The 23,253-nt window shown below is 42.0% G+C and overlaps 1 protein-coding gene across 2 annotated transcripts in view; it reads right to left on the reverse strand.

The window, feature by feature from the left end:
• Positions 1 to 743: 743 nt before the first annotated feature.
• The window catches only part of cnih3 (cornichon family AMPA receptor auxiliary protein 3), a 62,882-nt gene continuing 40,372 nt past the window's right edge, over positions 744 to 23,253 (reverse strand). The window contains exons 4-6 of one of the 2 annotated variants that reach the window (XM_088002153.1): positions 13,289 to 13,401; positions 9,676 to 9,819; positions 744 to 2,198 (exon numbers count right to left, since the gene is read on the reverse strand). In XM_088002153.1, the coding sequence (XP_087858279.1) occupies positions 2,171 to 2,198; positions 9,676 to 9,819; positions 13,289 to 13,401 (285 nt within the window). In that variant the 3' untranslated portion in view covers positions 744 to 2,170. Of the gene's footprint in view, positions 2,199 to 9,100; positions 9,132 to 9,675; positions 9,823 to 13,288; positions 13,402 to 23,253 lie in introns of those variants that run through there. The other variant, XM_088002152.1, reaches the window with a different exon arrangement.

Raw genomic sequence — 23,253 nt, forward strand, 5'->3', positions numbered from 1 at the left:
TACCTCATATCGGTATCAGAGGTGAAAAAGTGGATTGGTTCGTCTCTACTTAGGACTGAGGTGGGAACTGAGATCAGTTTTGGTTTAGGGTTCATCAGTGTGTGAATGTGTGCATGAATGGGAATGAAAGAACATCCTGAGGAGCCCTATAGGAGTCTGATGTTATTGATAATGCTTAGCTTTAGAGAACAGGTCAGGGTCAGGCTGAGATGAATGAAGAATGAATGGGAGTCAATGCAAAGTCCTTGTGAAGACAAAGACATAGGATGTGTGTGTGTGTGTTTGTTTGTAATACCTTGTGGGGACCATTTTCCTGACACATGCTACGATGTGGGGACACACTGTTCCTTTTGGGGACCGAAGCCTGGTCCCCACAAAGGGAAACACTGTTTTTGGGTCAGGGGTTTGGTGTGTACAACACAGCCATATTACTCTCTTCTAGTCCTCTGCTACAGTGGATTTTCCACCATGTTGTCCCTGGTCTGTCTGCTGGGTTCCTCTATTTTGATGGTGCCGCTCGTTCTCTATAGAACCTCTGAGGACAGAAACAGCTGGAACTGGGTTCTGTTTTGCTCATCTGTGAGTAAACAGAACCCAGTATTACAGAGTCAGAACAGATATGAACCTAAAACATAACGTCTGCTCTTGGAGTCCAACAAAATGTGTCAAAGTATGAAGGAGGTGTAGAGGTTTAAATCATTAAAAAGTATACATAATGTAAAGAAAACAGTTTGGGAATGATGTTAGATTTTAAAATACTTTATTTCATAAACAATATCTAAATTCAGCCTTTTTGGTCACATACATACCACACTTAGGATATAAAATGCTCAAGTTAGAAGAAGAGAAAAGAAGAAGGGGGCATTCCTTTCTGCTCCGCCACCACACAGAAACACATGGCAGGAAAAGACGGCGGTGAAGGTTTAAAGAGCGGCGTGCTGGCTCGGAGGGCAAGCTACACGTGGAGGTCCAGGTTCAAACACCTGTCCTACGAAGAGAGTTATCCGTGGGGTCCTAAAAACCTTCCATATACCCTGAAATATTTGCTAAAGTTGAATTTATTCTTGATACTCTGTACGATACTTTTGGAACAGAATGTTAAAACCGTCAGCATCTCATAAATAGACATAAATTCATATGCTTAAATAATTAAATACAACATTTTGGTCCGAGAGAGCTAGAAAAGATTCACATTGTTTCCCTGCGTTCAGATGAGGCGGGCTGCTCGGACCGTACATGTTGGAAGACCTTCACCTGTGAAGCCGGAACATGAGAAGCCATCCCTACCGTCTCAGGCAGATATTGCAGGTATTTGTGCGAGAGCGAGTTGAGTATTTGTGCAAAGATCGTGTGCTCCTCTACTATAAAAGCTTTCCACGGGTTCTGGTTTTTTTAGCTGAAGTTTTCCCACAACAGAACAACACTATAAGACAACACTAAGGAGGCATTTGCTGAGTAGAATACCTTTTGCCGTTAAGGAAACAGAAACTCCTTTTGATTAAAGAATACACCAAAATGCACACGTCACAAAAGCCATTGATGGAAAGTCAGAAAGAAGATCCCACGGCCCCCCGGGGACTGTGTGTGTTCTCGGTGGGGTGGGCGCTCCAGCGCGTGGCCCCGCCCCGAGCCCGCTCCTCCTCTCCGAACAGTGTGACCCGTTTGCTCGCCAGCCTGTCCTTCGACTCACAAGGCGCTACGGCGGGTGAAGACGGGTCTGGACAGTGCTTCATTGTGCTGTGCCTGAGACAAACTGTGCAAACGCTACTGTGCTGTACGTCCTCCAGACTAGCGTTAGCGCCGCTGTGCAGCCAGCTTGGCAGCACAAGCTAGCTGGATGTACCTTTAAATATACGCGCGTGTGTATTACAAACGTTGGCCAGGCAGTGTAATAACTCTTGCTATGAGCAAACTGTAAACAGCAGGTTTAGTCCAAAGTTTCTATATACAGTCAGAGATGAAACAGTTCTGGGCTTGGCCAAGCTGAAAAGAGGCTTCAGCTCCAGCTGAGTTCATCGTTTGGCTCCGCAGCAAAAAGAAAAAAAAAAAGAACCCAGAAAGTTTAAGTCTTTATTATTACGTTCAATTATCGCTTCCACCACAGCGCCACCTGCTGTACTGGATGTCTGGAGCCATCGCTGCTGGACCCCAGATGCTAACAAAGCAGTTGTTATGAGGTAACCAAGGAATAGATCATACTGCAACAGAAGAAGAAGAAGAGAGCAAACAGGAAATGAATCAAAAGCAAAATCAGTTGAGCAAAAATAGGCAGACATAAATATATAACTATTTATATATAGATATATACTTATATCTATATATATTTATGAACTGAGCTGAGTTGAACTAAAAGTCTCCACAGGGAGCATCTTGTTTTGTTATTGTCCTCTTATAAACGCTGTTTACTCAGAAATAAAACCCCACAGTTGAGAAAATCTAAAAATATTCCAGTAGCCTAAAATTACATTTGATACTGTTTTTATTATTATTATTATTATTATTATTATTATTATTATTATTGTTGTTGTTGTTGTAAATATACATCTATTCCTGTATTTTGGATAAAATCACAGAACAGGCAGAGAGCAGATCAAACTATATTAATATTTTGGTCACAGATGAACACAAAGTCTTTCAGGACAAACATGGACGGCTCTTTTTGGTTTCCTCCACACTTTGGCTTTCATATGAATGTTTGAAATTATTGAAAACAGATTCATTTTAACAGAATTTTATTTTCCAATGTTTTCCAAGAACAGAAACAGGTATTTTTTAGCCATAAAGACGTTTGTTATATTTGGACGATATCCAACTATGAAGCACGGCAACGGCAGCATCATGTTGTGTTGGTTTCTTTACTGCAGGAGGGACTGGTGCACTTTGTCAATTTGTTCCGAACCCTAATGTCCTTCCATCTATTTTCTTAATGACCAAAGTGTTGTAAAGACAACAACGTTCTTGTTTTGCAGCGTCCTGATCTCAGTCCTGTTGGAATACATTGGTCACATTTCCAGAAAACTGAAGCTTGTGGAAGAATATTCAAAACATCCGAGTTGAGCCTTACTGCCTGCAGGCTAATTCTAGGAAAGGAAATGTAAGAAAGGACATTAGATATCGATTAAAAAGAAGATCCAAATGACCAATCCGATTGTTTTAGCATTTAGCTGATCAAAATACTTTTGGTAATCCTCACTTGAAGAAGAAAATTTTCTTCTAACCTATGTGTGAATTGGGTTTAAACAGTGTTATACTATAGGCACATCACTTTGTTAGTGTTGATGATTTTAGCTTAGAATTGATAAAAACTTAAAAATTTAATATTATAAATAAAATACCAGAGTTTTAGTTGGGTCATTTTAAAGATTGCCTCCAGAGGCCAGCAGCAGGGTGTGGATAGTTATCTGAGCAGTTTAAGGCGACAGGACTCTGCTCTGACGCAGCTTCTTTCAATGAATACTGCAAGCAAGGTCAAACCGCAAACACACACCTTCTGGCCGACTTATCTACACACATTCTCACACTTAGCACACATACAGAGAGTGTGAGAAATGTATTTTTCATAACAGTCTCTGGATGATAACTGATAATAACTGATCATAAAATTCCTCAATAATTATCCAATAGGGACAACTTGGTTGGAAATTTGTAAACTTCAAATGTTTGAAAAAGATTATTGAGTCGTCATGTGGTGCAAACTGGATACGTTTCTGGAATGTTTTTAATTGCAGGAATAAATGCATATTAACAATAATCTGACTGTGAAAAGATCAGACATTAAGACAGTCATTTTAATGTAATAACAGCAAACTGAATAATTCTAACATTTGAACTTATCTGATTTTAGAATAATCTACCTGGTATATATATAATTAATTTCTTTTGAGCTGAATGAAATGTTCCAAGTTTACATTTTTAGGTTTTTACCATAACCTAAAAATGTAAGAACAACTACCCTTCCTGGCAGGTTTCTCAAAGTATTCTTTTTTTTTTCTTTTTTTTTTTAATCGGTGTAATTTCCAGAAAAGTCTGGGGAAAGCTTGCAAAATAAAAAGCAACAAGCCGATGAGCTTCATGTAATGCAATGAGCATGTGCAAAAACAAGCTGTCAAACAGACATTTGCAGCAAAGTGGCAGAAAATGATTTCACCAGGCCCAGAGTCTGTAAACCACCCAGTGACACCGACGACTCCAACCCAGAGAGACGGACGTTTGGCGCCCGCTGGGTGTCCCCTGGAAGACAGAGCGATGAAGGTCTGCATGAAAACAGCCACGGCTCAAATCGCACGTGGCGAATCTGACGCTCGTCCCGCCGAGCAGCGGCACGATGAGGACAGATCGACGCCTTGCTGGCAGGAGCTAAACGCTCACTGTGTGGCCTCTGCCAGCTGCTTACCCCGGCTGGCTGATCGACGTCCATAAACAGAAATAAATTGAACACAATTGAAGAGTGTGATTTTCCCCCAGAGATCACTGCAACCAGCAAACTTCATCCCCAGTTTTTCACCAGCTCCTTCTCTTTCGCAGCCTGATGAGACGTTAGCTGAACGTGGAGGAGAGCTAACAGATCAGATGTTTAGACCGAAACATCTCATCTGTTTATGTTCAACTGCAGCTTAGTCTGACCCCTGTTCTCACTGTGCGTGTCAAACCTTTCTACACACACCACTGTTAAAATGTTGTTTTTTTTTAATAAAAAATAAGACTTTGGTTAATCACTTTGAAACTAATTCTAGCTCTACCTGGTAAACAGCGTGTCTACGTAGAAATAGTTTCCTTTTCAGTAGCTTCTCAGTGTTTGTGCTTCTGCTTCATTCATTTCTTGAAAACAAGTCTTTATACAAGTTGATTCTTAAGAACTTCCACACAGAAGAGTGTTATCAGCATGGCCTGTTCAGCCTAGTTACGGTGAATTCACAGATGAGAAACAGACAGCTTTCTTTTGTTTTGGGCTAACTGGGGAACAATCAGGGGCTTTATATAAGCTGAAAATGATTTATTTCCAAACAAATCTTTACAAAAAGCCTCATGGGGACAGAGAGGAGAAATCCACAGCAGCATATGAGGCTTTTGAATTCTTTCTCAAAAACCTCATCTTGTTTTTTTCACTACAGCAGGATTTAGCTCTATTTTTGTAATTATTTGCGTCTAAGCACCAAGTCCAAAAAAGAAGAAAAGCTTCAACACTAAATGACATCAGACAAATCCTCCCAATTTAGCTTCCCTGCATAAAGGTCAGGTCTGATGTGTGGCATGGTCTGCCTCCACGTATCAGCTTAGATCTCTTCCCCTCCACCACTTGGTGACGTGAGACATTCAACTTTTCCATTCACCCAGATGTTTTCACAGAAGGCTGTTCTTATAGTCTTATACTCAGGTCCTTCCAAGCAGCTTCTGTTTAACTTAGCTTGTCTGAAGTTTCTTATTTTCTCAGAGGGATCATCCCAGTTAGCTAGGTGCAGCAACCCAAGCTGTGGAAACCCAGTCCTTCCATTAAAAAGATTGATCCTGAGTCCAACAAACTGATATAAGTCAGTAATTAAGTCCAGAGTAAATGAGTGGGACCAAGAAGAGAGATGTCACTGACAGATGAGCAAACTGCAGTATACACCGTACACAATCCAGAAGAAGCATTAGGCGCTCAGGGATAGAAACTGATATTATGTTGGGTTCTTGGAAAAAGTCTACAATTTCTGTAATGTGCAGGCAAACAGGTTGTACTGCGTGCACTGGAAATGTTTAGTTGCACCTGAGTTTGGCTGCTGTTCATGTTTCAAATTAGATTTTTGAACTTTCATTCAATATGACATAGACAGAGTTTATTGTTATTTAATTGTACGTTTGAAAATGTACAAATTGAAAGAATGTATGTAAGTAAACTTGGTCTTATACAGTTGTGCTAACATTTAGCCAAAGAGGTTTGGCCCTTGTGCTTTTCATATGTATCCTATATAAACAAGTACAAGTATGTAAGAAGTTCTGCTAAAACCTGTAACTCATGGGGAAACGTAGTCTTGTTCTACGCTTTGCTTCATCCATAAGGTCTGGACACTAGGCTACGGAGAAATGATCACTTGCTGTAGGTGTTGGCTGTAGCAACACTTACAACTATGTAGGTGTTGGGTTACCCAAACTATGTTAAAGTTTGGGCAACCCAATTGAGGCAACCCAACGTTTATTCATGACATTTATAATGTGCCACCTGTTACCCTGTGACATCTGCCTGCTGTGGTAAATGAACTCAGGTTATCATCATGTGAATATGTGACATAACTCAGAAAACTGTCCTGATACTTCATGCTGTGGCAGGATGGAGAAAAAAGAAACGGGTTAGAGGTCCAATGTTCATCCAGCAACATGCTCAGCAACAGAAAACCTGCGCTCATCTCATTGGGAGGGGAAAGTGCCGGTTACTGAAGCATCTCTGTGGCAGGAAGGACAGGAGGAGAAAAACAGGGGTACAAGTCAGACTCCATGGGGTGTTCCGTTAGTCAGGCAGGGTTTCATTGTCATCCAGTGTGAGGAGAAGGTGCCGATGTAGAGGCTGGGCAGGCAGGAGCAAACCAGCAGGCAGGCTGCGTTTATTATCTTCATCTTAAAGTAGTAAAATTCTAAAGTCAACGTTTTGTTCCGGAAAGGACCTGCTATAGTCTGTAACATACAAGCTCTCATGGTATGCAGGTGTGTGTGTTCAGAGTGTGTTTGTGTGCAGGTAGAAGTCACCGTGAAGGTGGGGAGAAGCTGAGGGGAGCAGGCGAGTTGGACTCTGGTTGCCACGGAGAAAGAAGGGTTGAGAAAACAGACACAAGCCCCACAGAGCAGGTTTGAGGTTGCTTCACTTCCAGTTCAATCACGTTCATCAATGTTTAAACACGAGCATCCATCTTAAACTGAGATTTAGCCTTTGGATGTTTAGAACGATGAACTCCGGTGAGATCTTTTTTTTTTTGTAGTTTGGATCATCAGATGAGTTAAAATGCTATTTTATTCTCAAACGTTTTTTAAAAATAATTCTTTACAGTTTTTAGATTAGCTTTGATACATGACATGAAAAAAGTAAATAAAATTTGAAGTTTCAGTTGAATCAGTGGTAAATTTATTTGCAATTAGTCACTTTATTGCCACAACATTTAATGTAGGGCATGATGTTTTACAAATAAAGATTTTAAAAATGTATTTCTATTCAGTCCAATCACACCTGATGGTCTGGTAGACTCGGTTCTATTGAGGACCAAAGGTGTAACATTTTTAGCTGCTGTGGTTCACTTTCACTGCCAAATCTAAAAAACCCTTTGAAAAACCTGTTCACCCACTCACCTGTGGGGGCGCTGCAACAAGAACAACTGAAGGAAATGACATGAAAACCTCAGAAGAAGAAACTGAGCACAACTTCAGCAGTGTCTTTTCTGAGGTAAACTAAATGGAGTGGCATCAGATTTTAGTGGTTGTAGGATTTTACTTTTGTCTTTGGCAAAATATCATGAGCCAGACTTGCACGTTTGTTTGGGTTTTATTTACCCAGAATGCCCTGCACTATTGTCTGCTTCCTGTTTTTGGAGCGGTCTCCAGTCCCCTTGCCATTCACGCATTTGAACCGCATCAGAGTTTACTTCAGCCAAACAGAGACCGAGGTTTGAAGGTGAACCAGAGTTTTCGATTTCACAAACGAATTGGACTATCTGTGCAAACAAATTTGAGTTAAACTAAAGCTTACTAAACAGGGCCGGTGTGAATGCACTCAGATGTTTTCGGAGCAGTACTTGCAGTGTTCAACACAAACTTTCAGCAACAAAGTAAAAATGTGATTTTTAGATATCTAAACATGTATTTATAGAATAACAAGAGGTAGTAGTGAAAAAAAGCCTGACTCTAGAAATCTAACTATAGGTAAAAAAAAAAAAAAAAAAATCACACCAGATTTAGAGCACATTTGAAATTTTTAGAAAAGCGCAAGCAAATAAGCAGGGCCAACTATGTTGAACCAAATGGAACTGAAAGTGAACGCACCATCGCCTCGTGCTGCAGAATACCTGACTGACGCCGCCGCCGCCTTGGTTGATCTCTAAAACAGTCCGACATGAGCAGAGCTGGGCAGGACGATGGGGTGAGATGGAAGAAGCAAGATGATTTCAGTTCAAGCTGAGCGCTGCATTTATAGCTCATGACACCCAGTGCCACGACACAAACACCAACCACACTGTGACTTCGCTTCACGCTCACGGTGTTGCCTCAGAGTGTTCGCACATTAGCTGCAGAATTATCTAACATACTGCCGCACTCGATCATTTAGCGTCCGCTAGCAGGATGGGGTGTCGTTATGTTCGTTTCAACAGAAGCTGCTCTATTGATTGATGTCGGCACTGGCATGGAAATGGATGTGGAACAAATGAGCTCAACACGTTAGCTTATTGAAGTCAGTTTCTCAGATTTCTGCCAGGAGGGAACACTTTAGCCTTCACCTTAACGTTATTTTCATTAACTTAATGAAATTTGATTAATATCAAGACTTTAGAAGCACTGAATTACAACAAACCGTAAAGCAGACACATGTTCTGACATTAAACTACAATAAGTATTTTTTCTCTTTTCAGTCAGTCAGCATTACCAGATGATTTCTATTTAATAAATGTCAGAATAACGAGAAGGAGAATTTCCTTCTTTTTAGCTTTTTTCAAGATTTGAAGCTTCTGTCCTTCGTCAAGCTTCACACAATCGCTTTCTGGAAGTTTCCTCCACGCAGAATTGGCATACAGGCCATTTTGGTCGCACACCTCCTCTGGGATTTATTGAATATAAATTATTTTGGTAATTCGAACTAGATTTCCTAATTCTGCATGGAAATATTTGGTTTCAACTGCATACTTTTGATTCTCTTTTGCTTATTTCATCATCAAGAAGAACCGCTTCAGAGCTACAGTGTCAAAAATGTTATCATCCAAAGAAATTTTACATACATTTCTGAAAACCACAACCCTGACTTCAAGATAGAGTCAAAATTCTCTTCTGAATATTATTTCTCTCTAAAGCCTAAAATAAGCCCTACAGAATACAGTGTTTAAGAAAAAGTAAGGATTGTACCTTTAAGTGTTTCCACTGATAAGACCTAATAGAGGGATATTTCCAGGTTCCACACACTGCAGCACCCACATGACACATGGGACAGGAATCCGGAGTGATTAATAACAGCATTGTTAGACATAGAGAGGAAAACTGTGCGTGTTATTATCATCACAGAACAACAGACAATTTCAGCAGAAACATTCAGAAGAGTCAGCAGAACTAAGACCCTCCGTACACAAAACAGAATCATTCACATTTCAAGTAAGAGTGCTGCTGCTTTAGGTGGTGCTCGTCAATGAAGTAAAGAATCAAATTCTCTTGACATCACATGCATTAGCGATAGCTGGACTACAAGGAAACACTCCTACCCTGGCTAAACTTCCGTCACACGGAGGAGGCAGCATGTGATCGCTAGAGAAATGGTTACTTTATTCAGAGATTTGCACACACTTTGCTGTCGGAGCCGAAGAATCCAAGCAAACCTCCTTGTGGAGCAGCAGACCTCTCCTCTTCAGAGACCTATGCTACTCAATGAGGTTTCCAAGCCCCCTCAGATCAGCATCGATAACGTACCTCAACATCTAAGAACCGCTCCACTGCGTGAAGCCCAGTGCTTACCAGTAGAGATAGTAGAAGAAGGACAGGACGAAGAAGGACAGCTTGCACCAGGCCTCCTTCTGGCAGAACTTGAGAGTATCGCCATTCATGACAGATGCCGGGTCGTAGATCAGCTCCTTAGTGTCCGTTGGGGAATGGAAGTACCTGCTGCAAAGGGCAAAACACCACACCCCGGGTAGTTGACCCGTTCCAGAACACAAGGAATGGTGGTGGTGTGGGGGGTTGGATGGGAGAGGTGACGGAAGAGAAATGGGGAGGAAGACGGTATGGGTGAATCTGGTGGGACGCCATCATGCAGAAGACCTGAGTGAAGCACTGGTTGGTGGAAAGAGAGCTTTAAAAAAAAGAATCGCAGGAAGAATAATCATCCAGGTTTCAGTGATAGTTAAAGTAAGGATGCACAAATAGTGCTGGGTGATCAATAACCATATGTAGTAATAGACATGTGATCATATTAATAGAAAACAGAATGTTGATAAATTCACTGAATTGTGATCCGGGACCGCACGGCATTCTGGGGGATGTAGGCAAAGGAAAGGCTTTTAGCTCATTGAACCTGTTACTGCCTACCTTAGCAAGGTTGGTGGCACCAACTAACTAACTCACTCTTTGGTTAGCTAGCAGCAACATGATGACTAAGGCTACGTTCACACTGCAGGCTTTAATGCTCTATTCTGATTTTGGTGAAATCAGAATTTTTTCAGAATTCCTAATATATACGACTATTTGATCTCCTGTGTGAACTGCAAACAAGGACGTTACTGCGTAGTAGAGGTCGCAGTAACGTCCCAGGTGGTCTATCTCGGTGTTTGTGAAGTAAACATGGATGGCATCGGTGCAGCGGATCTTGGCCTAAGTTTGACCTTGTGATAAAAATGGGGTGTTTCAATTTTCCTCTGAAATATTGCCACAATCTATGTTTGTTTCTATCTTTAGTGCAGTATTGTGCATTATTTCTTACATTACCTAAATGTCACAAGGCACACTATAATAATTATCATCCAAATTCTCAGTAAACCATGCAGCTAGTCGCTGCTTTCTGATGTGACAGCCTCCATTTTATCTTCTTAAAATGAAATGAGATCCGTTTCTCGTATAACGTTTAAGACTCACTCACAGCATAATGATTGCTAAAGCTAATCTCAAACTGAACTGATTGAGTACGACAAAGAGAAAAAGTCCAATTTGTTAAATGGAATTTTAAGTTTCCAACAAGGTAAACACATTTTGAAACAACATATGAGAAAATATTTTGTCTTTAGTGATGTTTGAAAGTGTTCAGAGCTTTCTGAATCGAGGGGACTTTCAAAAAAGAATTGTATCTGCGTCTACAGTACAGAGCCTCTCGATCTGTTTCTTAAAAAAAATCCCTGTTTGTAAAAACTAAACGCTCTGTATCCTAGTGTGATAGAATACCAATGCAGAAAGCCACCAAAACACAAAACCTGGAGGGCAATATTGGCACAGCGCATGTTCATCAGAGCGTTTACATTCCAATGAGACCGACTGCAGCCAGGCTGTTTAAATTGTAGCAGAAAATGTGCCATGTGGGAAATTAGAGAAGAAGAGGGAATTGCTACCATTGCATGTTGCTTGGAGGGGGAAAAAAAGCTTCTAATTGCTGACAGACATTTACCACTTTGTTAGATTCAGAGTTATTTCATTTGATAGAACTGATTAAAATGAATAGTGTTACATTGGAATGCATCATTCTGTCGATGCAGAAAAGCCTCATTTTTTTTTCTTGGTAAAGCCCTTCCAATAAGATGCCACCATGATGCATATATTCCATTTATTTACAGTGAAGTGCCACTCATTTCTGTTTTCATGTACAGTAACTCATGTTCAATGAATGCTCACAGAAAATGTGGCCATGAAATGTTAGACATTATGCTGAACGATGCATCGTCATGAACATGTTCTGTAATGTCAGTTCCATGTATTTCTACATAAAAATACATGAAAAATGATGGAGATGCAGAAGAGGTACAATGGTGAACAACAGTACAGGCTGATAAATCAGGTAATACAACTATCATTAAAATATGATTTGACGTAGCAAGAAGAAGACACTGAACCAAATTAGAACAAACTTAAGGATTATAACGGAAAGCTTTTTAGGAATTACAATAACCTTCTCATCAGTGCAAATTCAATTATTGTGAAAATGAAGTCTGGTGACAATTCTTTTAAATTTCTCAGTAGTCAGACCGCTTCTTTTCACAAAGGCCCACTGACTTACAAGAAAGTCCTGAATGAACACAGTGATGGTATGTATGCATATACACACACAGCCTCAACCTGCTACCCTCCCCCTGAGAGTCGCCTTGTCAATGTTCCATCTCACACACATCACTCACAAGCTCTCTCTTTCCCCGTCTTGCTGCCGTTGCTTGCCTCATATCATCCCCTCCTCTGTCTCCGCCTTCCAGCCTCCTTTTTTTTTTCTTGTCCTCTCATCTCCCAGCTGCGGCATCTGTAGCCGGTGGGCATCTGGCACAGTTTGCAGTTAATGAGACAGCAAGATGTTTTCCTCTCCTCACGTCCTCTCCTCTAGTCTAAGCCTCAGCCAGCAGAGCACATGAGCTTAAATCAATCAGACTGCCAGGAGTCCAGGCCTAACCTGCTGACCAGAGAAGAGGAGCACAGATAAACAGGAAGCAGCAAAATGTGGATATCGATGACCACTGCCTGGCTGTAGGACTCCTAAAGCTGGTAGCTGTGTTGTTTGTTACACTGACACTCTCATTTTAAATGTCAGCCTATTCCAAGTCTTTAATTGTCCCCAGACATATTGTAGAGAGAGGCTGAAGACTTTACACACAGGGTTTGATAAGTGACCTGCTGATAACCTTTGAACGTTTTTTTTTTCATGTTGCAACCACAAACTTTTTTTTATCAGAATGTTATGTGAAAGACCAACACCAAGCAAGATTTAATTATGAAGTGGAAGGAAATTGCAACTCTTCTAGGACTTAAACTGGACAGAGAGAGTATGTGGATACTAGATTTTAAGTCTTGTCACAGATTTTCTGTTGACTGGGTCATCCTAACAGATGGGTATTGTTTGATTTAAATCAAACAGTAGCTTCACAGCTCTAGTCATCTCGACAGGTTAGGAATAGCATCGCGGAGAAAAAAAACAATTTCGAGTGCTATTATAAGTGATACTTATCTTGAATAAACGTGATGATATGTTGCATAAATGTGATAGTTATCTTGTTTAATCGCGTATGCTTTTCGTGCAGGCATACGTATTCAGCAAATACATCTGAACCTCCATTTTGATTGAAGAAGCTTTCATCCCATTCTAATCGCCCTTTAGTCATTTCTCGAATCAGAAGCTGCAATCAGAAGCCAACCTTTATGCCTGCACGAAAAGCATACAACTGGACATGAAATGTTCACGTTTAAACAAGTATCACGTTATAATGTGATAGCACTCAAAAACATTTTTTTCTCCATGATAGCGATACGTTCCATAGTAGGATGTTTGGATCTTTATCAAATTTGATAAGAATCTCAAATTCTTTAGAACGATCGTGGCAAAACCAACATGATAGAAGTAAATAAAAGTGAGTGTAAACACAGAGCAAACAGATTCCATGGTTACCTCCAGGTGTTGTAGAAGAGGAGGGGGATGTTAAGGCCCACAGTCAGCCACTCCTGGGCACACAGGAACATGATGCAGAACAGCCCATGGATGGAGTACTCTGGCAGCACCAACTGGAAGGCAGGAGCAAAATACAGGAAGTGTTATTTCATTCTGGAGAAAAAAAGAACATTTTATTATTAGTACTCATGTCAGGTGCTTCTTTTTTCTTTTTCTTCTTCACACCAACACCAGCAGCCAGGTCATGATGTAGCAGCCTATGTTCAATTCACAGCTATCTCAGAAAACACTTGGTGTTCACACTAACAGCCTAGCTTGATTTAAAACACTGAGAGCAGACAACGACTGGACCTGCTGCTGGACCACAGGCTGCAGGCTTTAATACACCAACCACAGTGAACCGTCACCCTGCAGGAACTCTTATGAGGACAACAAAGGAACAAATATACCAGTAGGTGGCAGTAGCAGATTTGAGACCAGCCCCTTGTTCTACACTGTGCTTTCTAAAGACGGTCAGGACTCTTAGCTGTTGAGCTGTTGCTTCCTGGAGGCGTGGACTCTGTTGATGTTATAAACTCTACCCGATCTGTAATGATTGGCCGTGACGTATGTAATGACCGAGCTCAGCGCTATGAAGCTTACCAGAAATGACCTGCACTGTAAACAACCATCTTGTACTTTAGAGACATGCAGAGCAGAACAAAGGCTGTTGTTCATGTTAATTCAACATTTGGTAGTGAGACCAGCACAAACTGATCGGCTTCCTTCACTTCCTCCGCTGCCATTGGTAAAACTACAGGCAGACTACAATTCTAAAACAGAGCAGAAAATCGCCATCATTGTTCACAACTTCTTCTCCAAGTCATTGGGAGAAAGTCCAGACTGTCTATGAAGCGAGGTTTTAATCCAGTGGATTCACACAGGAGGGCAATGACCAGGCTATATTTCTGCTGAACTTAGTATTAATATTTTTCTCTTGAATCTTATTTTTTTCTACATGTACTGTCTCTGCATATTACGGAGCCTTCCAGAGGACATGGGGAATATTTTTTCTTTTCCGTTCCCTCGCAATAAACTACTGATCAGTTCATGCGGCATAATTGAAAGTGTGAATAATAATAAACATGTTTTCACTGAGGCTCTATAAGAGCAATATGAATGAAATAAGTAATCATTGTTATGACAGGAGCAGCGGCTTTGACACCTGGTGGTGGGCGTGTCGATGTGGACGTGACTGTCATCAAGTATGAATGGGAAGGTTACTGGCTGCTGCTGGCTCTGTGTGTATGAGGAAGTGGGTGAGCTGGGTGGTCAGTCCTCGCAAAGTTTGGAGCATGATAATCAAAATGGAATAAATCGATAATTGTGACAGAACAAAGAAGAGGTTTGGAGTTGGTTGATACATGGACAAATGAGATAACCCGAGTTAACCCAGTGCGGCCGTCTACCACCATTAGTTTGCTGTGTTTTATAATAATAAAACGTGTTTATTATTATTAACTCTTTGGTGCAAAAAACTGATTGAAAATCGATTTATTTACTGCATGTTTATGTCTGTTCAGGCTCAGATGGAACGGCACAGAAAGCAGCCCTTTAAACCATTCAGACTACGAACACAATAGAGACACAATCAGATGACTTATTACCCGCGATAATAACTCAATAGTGTTACGGAGTAAAGCTTCTTCTCAAACAAGACGGAGGCTCGTATTTCCTTTACTGAACCCTTTTGTTCAGTATTTATTGAAGAGGAAAAAAAGGGCTTCAGCCGATAAAAACAGAACAACAGCAACAACAACTGCTCGTAACCAAGCAATAAAATCAACAAAGCAAGATAGTGACTAAACAGTAACAGATCCTTAAGCATTCTTCAAAATAAAAGACTTCCTCTATTCAAATAAATCATGTCTTACACTGAAATATATTTCACTTCGCCTTTGTAATTGTATACAATCATATTCAATATAATAATAATAATCATCATGTAAATTATGCTTAACATATAATTGTAATCAGTCACTTATCATGCAAATATACTGAACAACATAAGTGTAAAAAAGTCACAACATCCTCCCACCCGATGAACAACTGTTCATCTGTGTAGGATTTACCTTTCATTTAAGATACTTCTAAAGGGTACAATAACTGAATAGGCCTGCGTAACAAGCCACCAGTCGAAGTACGAACATTGCATGAACGTATGAGACCATCCCTGCCTGGGAAGACCTCTACAATTCTACCCATTTTCCATGTCTGTCTGGGTGTATTGTCCTCCCCCAAAAGAACTACATCTCCTACTTTAAGTAGTGTTGGAGTAGGACTGTTCACCCTGTGGGCTGATTTTAAGTCCATCAAATAATCTCTGCGCCAGCGTTTGCAAAAGCCTATCAAAAGTTTCTGTTGGTATTTCCACCTTCTACCTAGCTGTTCGCGATTTGCAGTGAGAACCTGATTTAGGTGAGGTGATGGAATAATCTTTGGTGGCAAGGAAGTTAAGCGTTTACCAACTAAGAAATGAGATGGGGTAAGTGGCTGGGGTTCTAATGCATCACTAGTTACATAGGACAGAGGCCTGGAGTTCAACACTGCCTCAACTTCAGTAAGAACAGTTGTGAGCTCCTCAAAGCTCAAAGATGCTTTCCCCAGTACCTTTCTTAAGCATGTTTTTACAGATCTCACAAGCCTTTCCCAGAATCCCCCCCACCAAGCTGCTCGCTCAGCGATAAACTTCCACGTGATTCCCTTGTCAGTGAAAAACTCTGTGAGTGTCGATCCTAAGATGTTTTGCCATAACTCCTTTAAATCCTTGTCAGCCCTTTTGAATGTTCTAGCATTGTCAGAGTAAATGACCCTACAAAGACCTCGTCTTGCAATGAATCTCTTTAAGGCCAATAAGAAATTCTCTGTAGTCTGATCTGAGACCAACTCTAAGTGTACTGCTCTTGTCACTGCACATGTAAACAGTGCTATGTATGATTTTACAGACCCGTCCTTAGTTTTAACATATAAGGGTCCAGCAAAATCTACACCAGTAACTTCAAAGGGAGGTGATTCTGTTACTCTGTCTCGAGGTAAGGGAGCAGTAATCTGTTGTGCTGCCTTAACCTTTAGTTTTTTGCAGATGTAACATTTTGAAACAATGTTTCTTACAAGCTGTCTGCCTCTCAAAATCCAATATTGTTCTCTAACTTGAGTTAATGTGTCTCTTACACCAGAATGCATCACTCTTTCGTGACATGACTGAACTAATAGTTCAGAATACTTGTGATTTGTCGGTAGTATCCAAGGGTGTTGTTCTCTGAAACTAAGATCTGAATTCTGCAGCCTTCCCCCAACACTTATTAGACCATTTTCATCTAAGAATGGTTTCAAATCTTTGATTTTAGAATCTACCTTCACATTTTTGTTTGACCTTAACTGCAATATTTCAGAACTGAAACAACTCTCTTGTGTTGACTTAATCCAGTACATTTCAGCTGCACCAAGTTCTTCTGTACTTATCTCTCCCTGAACCTTCAGATAAGATCTTGTGTTATTAACAAACCGCTTTACCCATGCAGTGATTCTTAACATGGTCTTAAGCTTGCTGTACCTTTCTAAGTTTAACAGAGGTTCAGTTTGCTCAGTGGCAGTGAGCTGCACAACAGTCTCATACCCAGACCTCAGCTCTGCATTCACTTCATCCACTACATAGTCACTACAAATGTTCAGTTCCTTCTCATCCGTAGACAGTGAAGTGGGTCCCTTCCACCACAGCTGGCTCTTAATAAGGCTCCGAGCATGGTAACCCCGCGTAAGAAGGTCGGCAGGGTTCATTTTGCCAGCACAGTGGAACCAGAGTTCTGGATTTGTGAGCCCTTGTATTTCTGCCACTCTGTTGCTCACAAATGGTTTCCATCGACGTGATGAGCTGCGGATCCAGTGAAGCGTGATCATAGAGTCCGTCCACATGTTGAGCTGGTTTTTCTCCATGTTCAATGGCTTAAGGAGGCTGTGTCCTAATCTTGCTCCAATAAGTGCACCCATGAGCTCCAAGCGAGGTAATGTCATTTTCTTTAATGGTGCTACTCGTGACTTGGAGGCCACAAAACTGTTAATAGTCTCTTCTTGGTTGTTTTGTCCTTGAAGATATGCCACGGCACCGTAAGCCTTTTCACTTGCATCACAGTAGACATGCAACTTTACAGTGTGTGACTCTTTGTTAATCTCAGTGTGGTACCACCTGGGAATAGACACCAGGTGTAACAGTGGTAACTCCAGACACCATTGCTCCCACTTCTCTTCTAAGTCAGTAGGTAATGGTTCATCCCAACTCAGTCCCTTTTCCCACATCTCTTGGAACAGGCACTTTACTCGGACTGTAAAAGGAGTAAGAAATCCAATAGGGTCGAATATACGGGCTGATGTTCTTAGTACACTTCTTTTTGTATTTTCTCTGTCTTTCAAAATGTCCATTAACCCCTTTTGATCAAACACAAAATCATCGTGTTCCGGTCTCCAAACCAGTCCAAGTACTTTAAGCACATTTCCACTGGACTCTGTATCACCAGTGAGCTCTACTCCATTTTCTTTCCACATGGCTTTCAGATCAGGTGAGTTGGTAACCCATTTGCAGAGGTTCATGCTTGCCTGAGAGAGAATGTGCTTTGCTGCAGTTGTCATGTGAAGAGCATCCTGCACAGTAGGTGAGCTTGAAATAAAGTCATCTACATACATAGAGTCTCTGAGAGCCTGTACTGCCTTTGGCTGTTTTCTTTCAAATTGTTTGAGATGTTTTCTGATAGTGGCAGCAAGCAAGAATGGGCTGGGAGTTACTCCAAAAACAACTCTTTTCATCCTTAAGACACGCACCTCATTTTTCCAGTCCTTAGCTAAAGGTCTGTGCATCCACAAGAACCTGACAGCATCTCTGTCCTTTTCTGCTAGTGAGATTTGAAGAAAGGCCTTAGTTATATCAGCAGTAAATGCTATCTTGTGCAATCTGAACTTTATGAGCACATCTAGCAGGTTTGGGTTCAGGTTAGGTCCAGTGTACAGACAATCGTTGAGGGATGGACTGTTTGTCTCATGTGAGGATGCATCAAATACCACTCTAAGTTTGGTAGTGGCCTTTTCTTCTCTTATTACAGCATGATGAGGCATGTAATATTTCACAGTCTGTTGATTCATTTCTGGTTTTCCATCTGCAACCTCCTCACAGATACCATTTTGAAGATAGTCTTCTATTACATCGTTGTATCTGGCAAATAAATTTACATCAGTCTTCAGCTTTCTCGTTAGATTCTCAAAGCGTTTCTTCGCTACCCTGAAGTTGTCTGGAAGCTGGTCTTTGTCACATTGCCAGGGTAACTCAACTTGGTACCTTCCGTCTTCAAATGTTGTTGTTTGTTCAAAACGTTGCATAATTTCTGAGTCCTCTGGGTTTTCTGACTGTTTATTTACAATACCCAGGGACTCCACCTCCCAGAATGCATGCAACTGATTAGACAGCTGGGTGTCTTCGTTCAAACTAATGTGCATACACGTGGTGTCTGTAACACTGGAGGTAGTCACTGGTCCCTGTAAAGCCCATCCAAAGAGGGTTTCAACTGCCACTAATGAATCTGTAACCCTTTGGACCTTTCCAGTAACAGCCTGCCAGTAGTAATCTGCTCCAATTAACATCTGCAACTCTTGTTCATTAGCACCCTCTAGTGGAAAGTCTCCAAGCTGCAGTCCTCTTTTCTTAATCTCTGCTTGAATGGGCTCAGTTGGTACCTTTATTACAGCAGTGCACACCTCGGGGGTCTCTACAGCATCTATTTCGATTTTCCGTTCAGTGTTCCACACATTTTCAAGTTGAACTCTCACTATGTTGCGTTTTTCCACTACAGGACTGGTGGAACCAAAAACATGGAGGTTTAGTGTCTCTTGCCTCACAACTTGCAGTCCTAGGGCTCGGACAATGTCTCTGTGAACAAAACTACGCTGGCTACCTCCATCTAACAGACAGCGAGATATTTTTTTCTCCTTTGGTCCTACAGCCCATGCCTTAACCGTTTGGAGCAATACTGTGTTCTGAGTATTTGTCTTCACTTTGACTGAGCTGGTCAACGAAGACAACACAGCCTCTGCATTTCCACTATTGCTGGTACTGTCGACTTCTGGTTTAGCTTCAGATTGTTCACAAACTGACAAGTGGTGTTTTCGATTGCACTGTCTGCACAAAATCTTCACTCTGCAGTATTTCGCAATATGTTTCGGGCCCAGGCAGACAAAACACCGTCCAAGCCTTTTCAGTTTCTCCCTGCGTGCACTTATTGTAAAACCAGGACAGTTCTCTGGTTTATGGTCATTACCGTCACAAAACACACAGGTTTGTGGCACGACGCTGGCTGTGTGCAAAGCAGTCGCTGATGGAATGCTCCACTTTCTAGGTTGATCACAGGCATAGGATGGCTTACCCACATGCTTGTGTTGTGGGCTCGGGCTCTTCAATGTGTGGCCTGGTCTGGTCAGCAGAAGCGCCCGTTCTCTGCTTTGCACTTCATTTTGCAGAAACTGAATCAATTCTGGGACTTTCCATTCGTTAGTTGAGTTTTGTTGCCGTGTATAAGCAAGTGCTATGTCTTCTGGAATAAGCTGTAGCAACACTGGACATAGGAGACAGCCGTAAGTATCACTTTGCACTCCAAGAGACTCCAAGCTGCGTATCTGGATCTCACATTCATCATAAAGGTGCCTCAAAGCTGCAACATCAGATGATCTTCTCACAGGTGTCAAGTTCAGCAATTTAGACATATGAGCACTTATCACAATATCCTTCCTTCCAAAACGATTCTGGAGTAACTCTATTGCAGCATCATAGTTGACATCTGTCATTGTCAGTCCTGCAATAGTCCGAGCAGCTGCTCCAGTTAGGTAAGATCTCAGGTAAGTGAACTTGTCCGTCTTACATAGTCCATCATTTCTGTGAATGGCTGATTCATACTGTGACCAGAATTCCTGCCATTGGCTTATTTCTCCATCATACTTGATTATCGTTAGTTTGGGCAGTTTAACCGTCTGTTTGGATTGTGATGAAAATGAGCCGTTGTTTACGTCACTCACACGCGCTCTCAGGGTGTCTGTAGCGGTCTCCTGCAATCCAATAACGTTGGTGGTGCGAACCTTCCAAATGAGAATCCGGTCCGTGTAATCCTGTGAGTTCGTTATCTCAGTGTCCAAGTCTTCAATTGACGTTTCATCTTCTATGCTCTTGTCCAAATCCAATAAAATTTCCTCCTTAGAAGATAAAACTGCCAGGAACTCACGCAGTCTATCCATATCGGGACTCTCTTTGCCCACCTCATCCTCTAGTCGAGTTAACAGCTTCGTCGTTGCTGTTCGGATAGTCGACCGTTTCCTCTTTAACCGCTCCAGTCCTTCCGTCATGTTGGCTGCTAAACTGAGCCTTAGCTTCACTTCGTTCAGAAAAATCAAAAAAAATTCTTATTCCCGGGTTTCGGCACCAAAATGTTACGGAGTAAAGCTTCTTCTCAAACAAGACGGAGGCTCGTATTTCCTTTACTGAACCCTTTTGTTCAGTATTTATTGAAGAGGAAAAAAAGGGCTTCAGCCGATAAAAACAGAACAACAGCAACAACAACTGCTCGTAACCAAGCAATAAAATCAACAAAGCAAGATAGTGACTAAACAGTAACAGATCCTTAAGCATTCTTCAAAATAAAAGACTTCCTCTATTCAAATAAATCATGTCTTACACTGAAATATATTTCACTTCGCCTTTGTAATTGTATACAATCATATTCAATATAATAATAATAATCATCATGTAAATTATGCTTAACATATAATTGTAATCAGTCACTTATCATGCAAATATACTGAACAACATAAGTGTAAAAAGGTCACAACAAATAGTCCATGGAAAAACCTTATAAGCTTGTATTAAAGCAGGAAGTATGGCGGCCACCGTAAAAAGGGCTTATAGTATCAATTATGCCGCATGAACTGATCAACTGATCAGTAGATTATTGCGAGGGAACGAAAAAGAAAAAAAAAATTCCCCATGTCCCCTGGAGGGCTCCGTAGCATATCAATCTATTGAAGCCAGTTGCTTACATGTGCAAATTCTGTTAGGAAAACAGACACAATCATTTCTTGAGCCATATATATAAAAAAATTCCCTTCTCACCCTCCGCGGGTGGTCTCTTTCATCCTCTGAGCTCGGGTCCTCTACCAGAGGCCTGGGAGCTTGAGGGTTCCTCCAGTATCTTGGCTGTGCCTAGAACTGCACATTTCTGGACTGAGATGTCTGATGTTGTTCCTGGGATCTGTTGTAGCCACTGCTCCAGTTTGGGGGTGACTGCCCCGAGGGCCCCGATGACCACAGGCACCACTGTGGTCTTCACCTTCCAGGCCTTCTCCAGTTCCTCTCTGAGGCCCTGGTATTTCTCCAGTTTCTCGTGCTCCTTTTTCCTGATGTTGTAGTCACTTGGTATTGCTACATCCACCACAACGGCTTTCCTCTGTTCTTTATCCACCACCACAATGTCCGGTTGGTTCACCATTACCATCTTGTCTGTCTGGATCTGGAAGTTCCACAGGATCTTAGCTCGGTCATTCTCCACCACCTTTGGGGGTGTTCCCCACTTCGATCTCGGGGCTTCCAGTCCATATTCTGCACTGATGTTTCTGTACACTATGCCCGCCACTTGGTTATGTCGTTCCATGTACGCTTTCCCTGCCAGCATCTTGCACCCTGCTGTTATGTGCTGGACTGTCTCAGGGGCCTCCTTGCACAACCTACACCTTGGGTCTTGTCTGGTGTGGTAGATCTGAGCCTCTATTGCTCTGGTGTTTAGGGCCTGTTCCTGGGCGGCCAGGATGAGGGCCTCTGTGCTGTCCTTGAGTCCAGCTTTCTCCAGCCATTGGTAGGATTTTCTGATATCAACCACATCAGTTATTTGTCGGTGGTACATCCCATGTAGGGGCTTGTCCTCCCATGATGGTTCCTCCAGCACCTCATCCTCTGTTCCCCATTGCCTGAGACATTCGCTGAGCACATCGTCCGTTGAGGCTTTGTCCTTGATGTATTTATGGATCTTGGATGTTTCATCCTGGACAGTGGCTCTCACACTCACTAGTCCTCTGCCTCCTTCCTTACAGTCTCAGGGTGCTGGATTTGGGGTGGAGCACTCCATGCATGGTGAGTAGCTTTCGAATCTTAACATCCGTGGTCTTTATCTCCTCCATTGGCCAGCTAATTATTCCGGCAGGGTATCTGATTACTGGTAAGGCATAGCTGTTTATTGCACGGATCTTGTTCTTGCCATTGAGCTGGCTTCTCAGGACTTGCCTTATTCTTTGGAGGTATTTGGCTGTGGCTCCTTTCCTTGTGACCTCATCGAGGTTGCCATTTGCTTGTGGTATTCCCAGGTACTTGTAACTGTCCACTCTGCTATTGCTCCTTCTGGGAGTGAGACCCCTTCTGTGTGGACGACCTTCCCTCTCTTTGTGACCATCCGGCCACACTTCTCTAGTCCGAATGACATCCCAATGTCAGTGCTGTAGATCCTGGTGGTGTGGATCAGTGAGTCGATGTCTCGCTCGCTCTTGGCGTAAAAAAAATTCCCCTCTCACCCTCCGTGGGTGGTCTCTTTCATCCTCTGAGCTCGGGTCCTCTACCAGAGGCCTGGGAGCTTGAGGGTTCTGCGCAGTATCTTGGCTGTGCCTAGAACTGCACATTTCTGGACTGAGATGTCTGATGTTGTTCCTGGGATCTGTTTGAGCCACTGCTCCAGTTTGGGGGTGACTGCCCCGAGGGCCCCGATGACCACAGGCACCACTGTGGTCTTCACCTTCCAGGCCTTCTCCAGTTCCTCTCTGAGGCCCTGGTATTTCTCCAGTTTCTCATGCTCCTTTTTCCTGATGTTGTGGTCACTTGGTATTGCTACATCCACCACAACGGCTTTCCTCTGTTC

The sequence above is a fragment of the Poecilia mexicana genome, unplaced genomic scaffold (genome assembly GCF_051168715.1).
Source record: "Poecilia mexicana isolate PSO_F unplaced genomic scaffold, ASM5116871v1 scaffold_21, whole genome shotgun sequence".
Taxonomy (NCBI): Eukaryota; Metazoa; Chordata; class Actinopteri; order Cyprinodontiformes; family Poeciliidae; genus Poecilia; species Poecilia mexicana.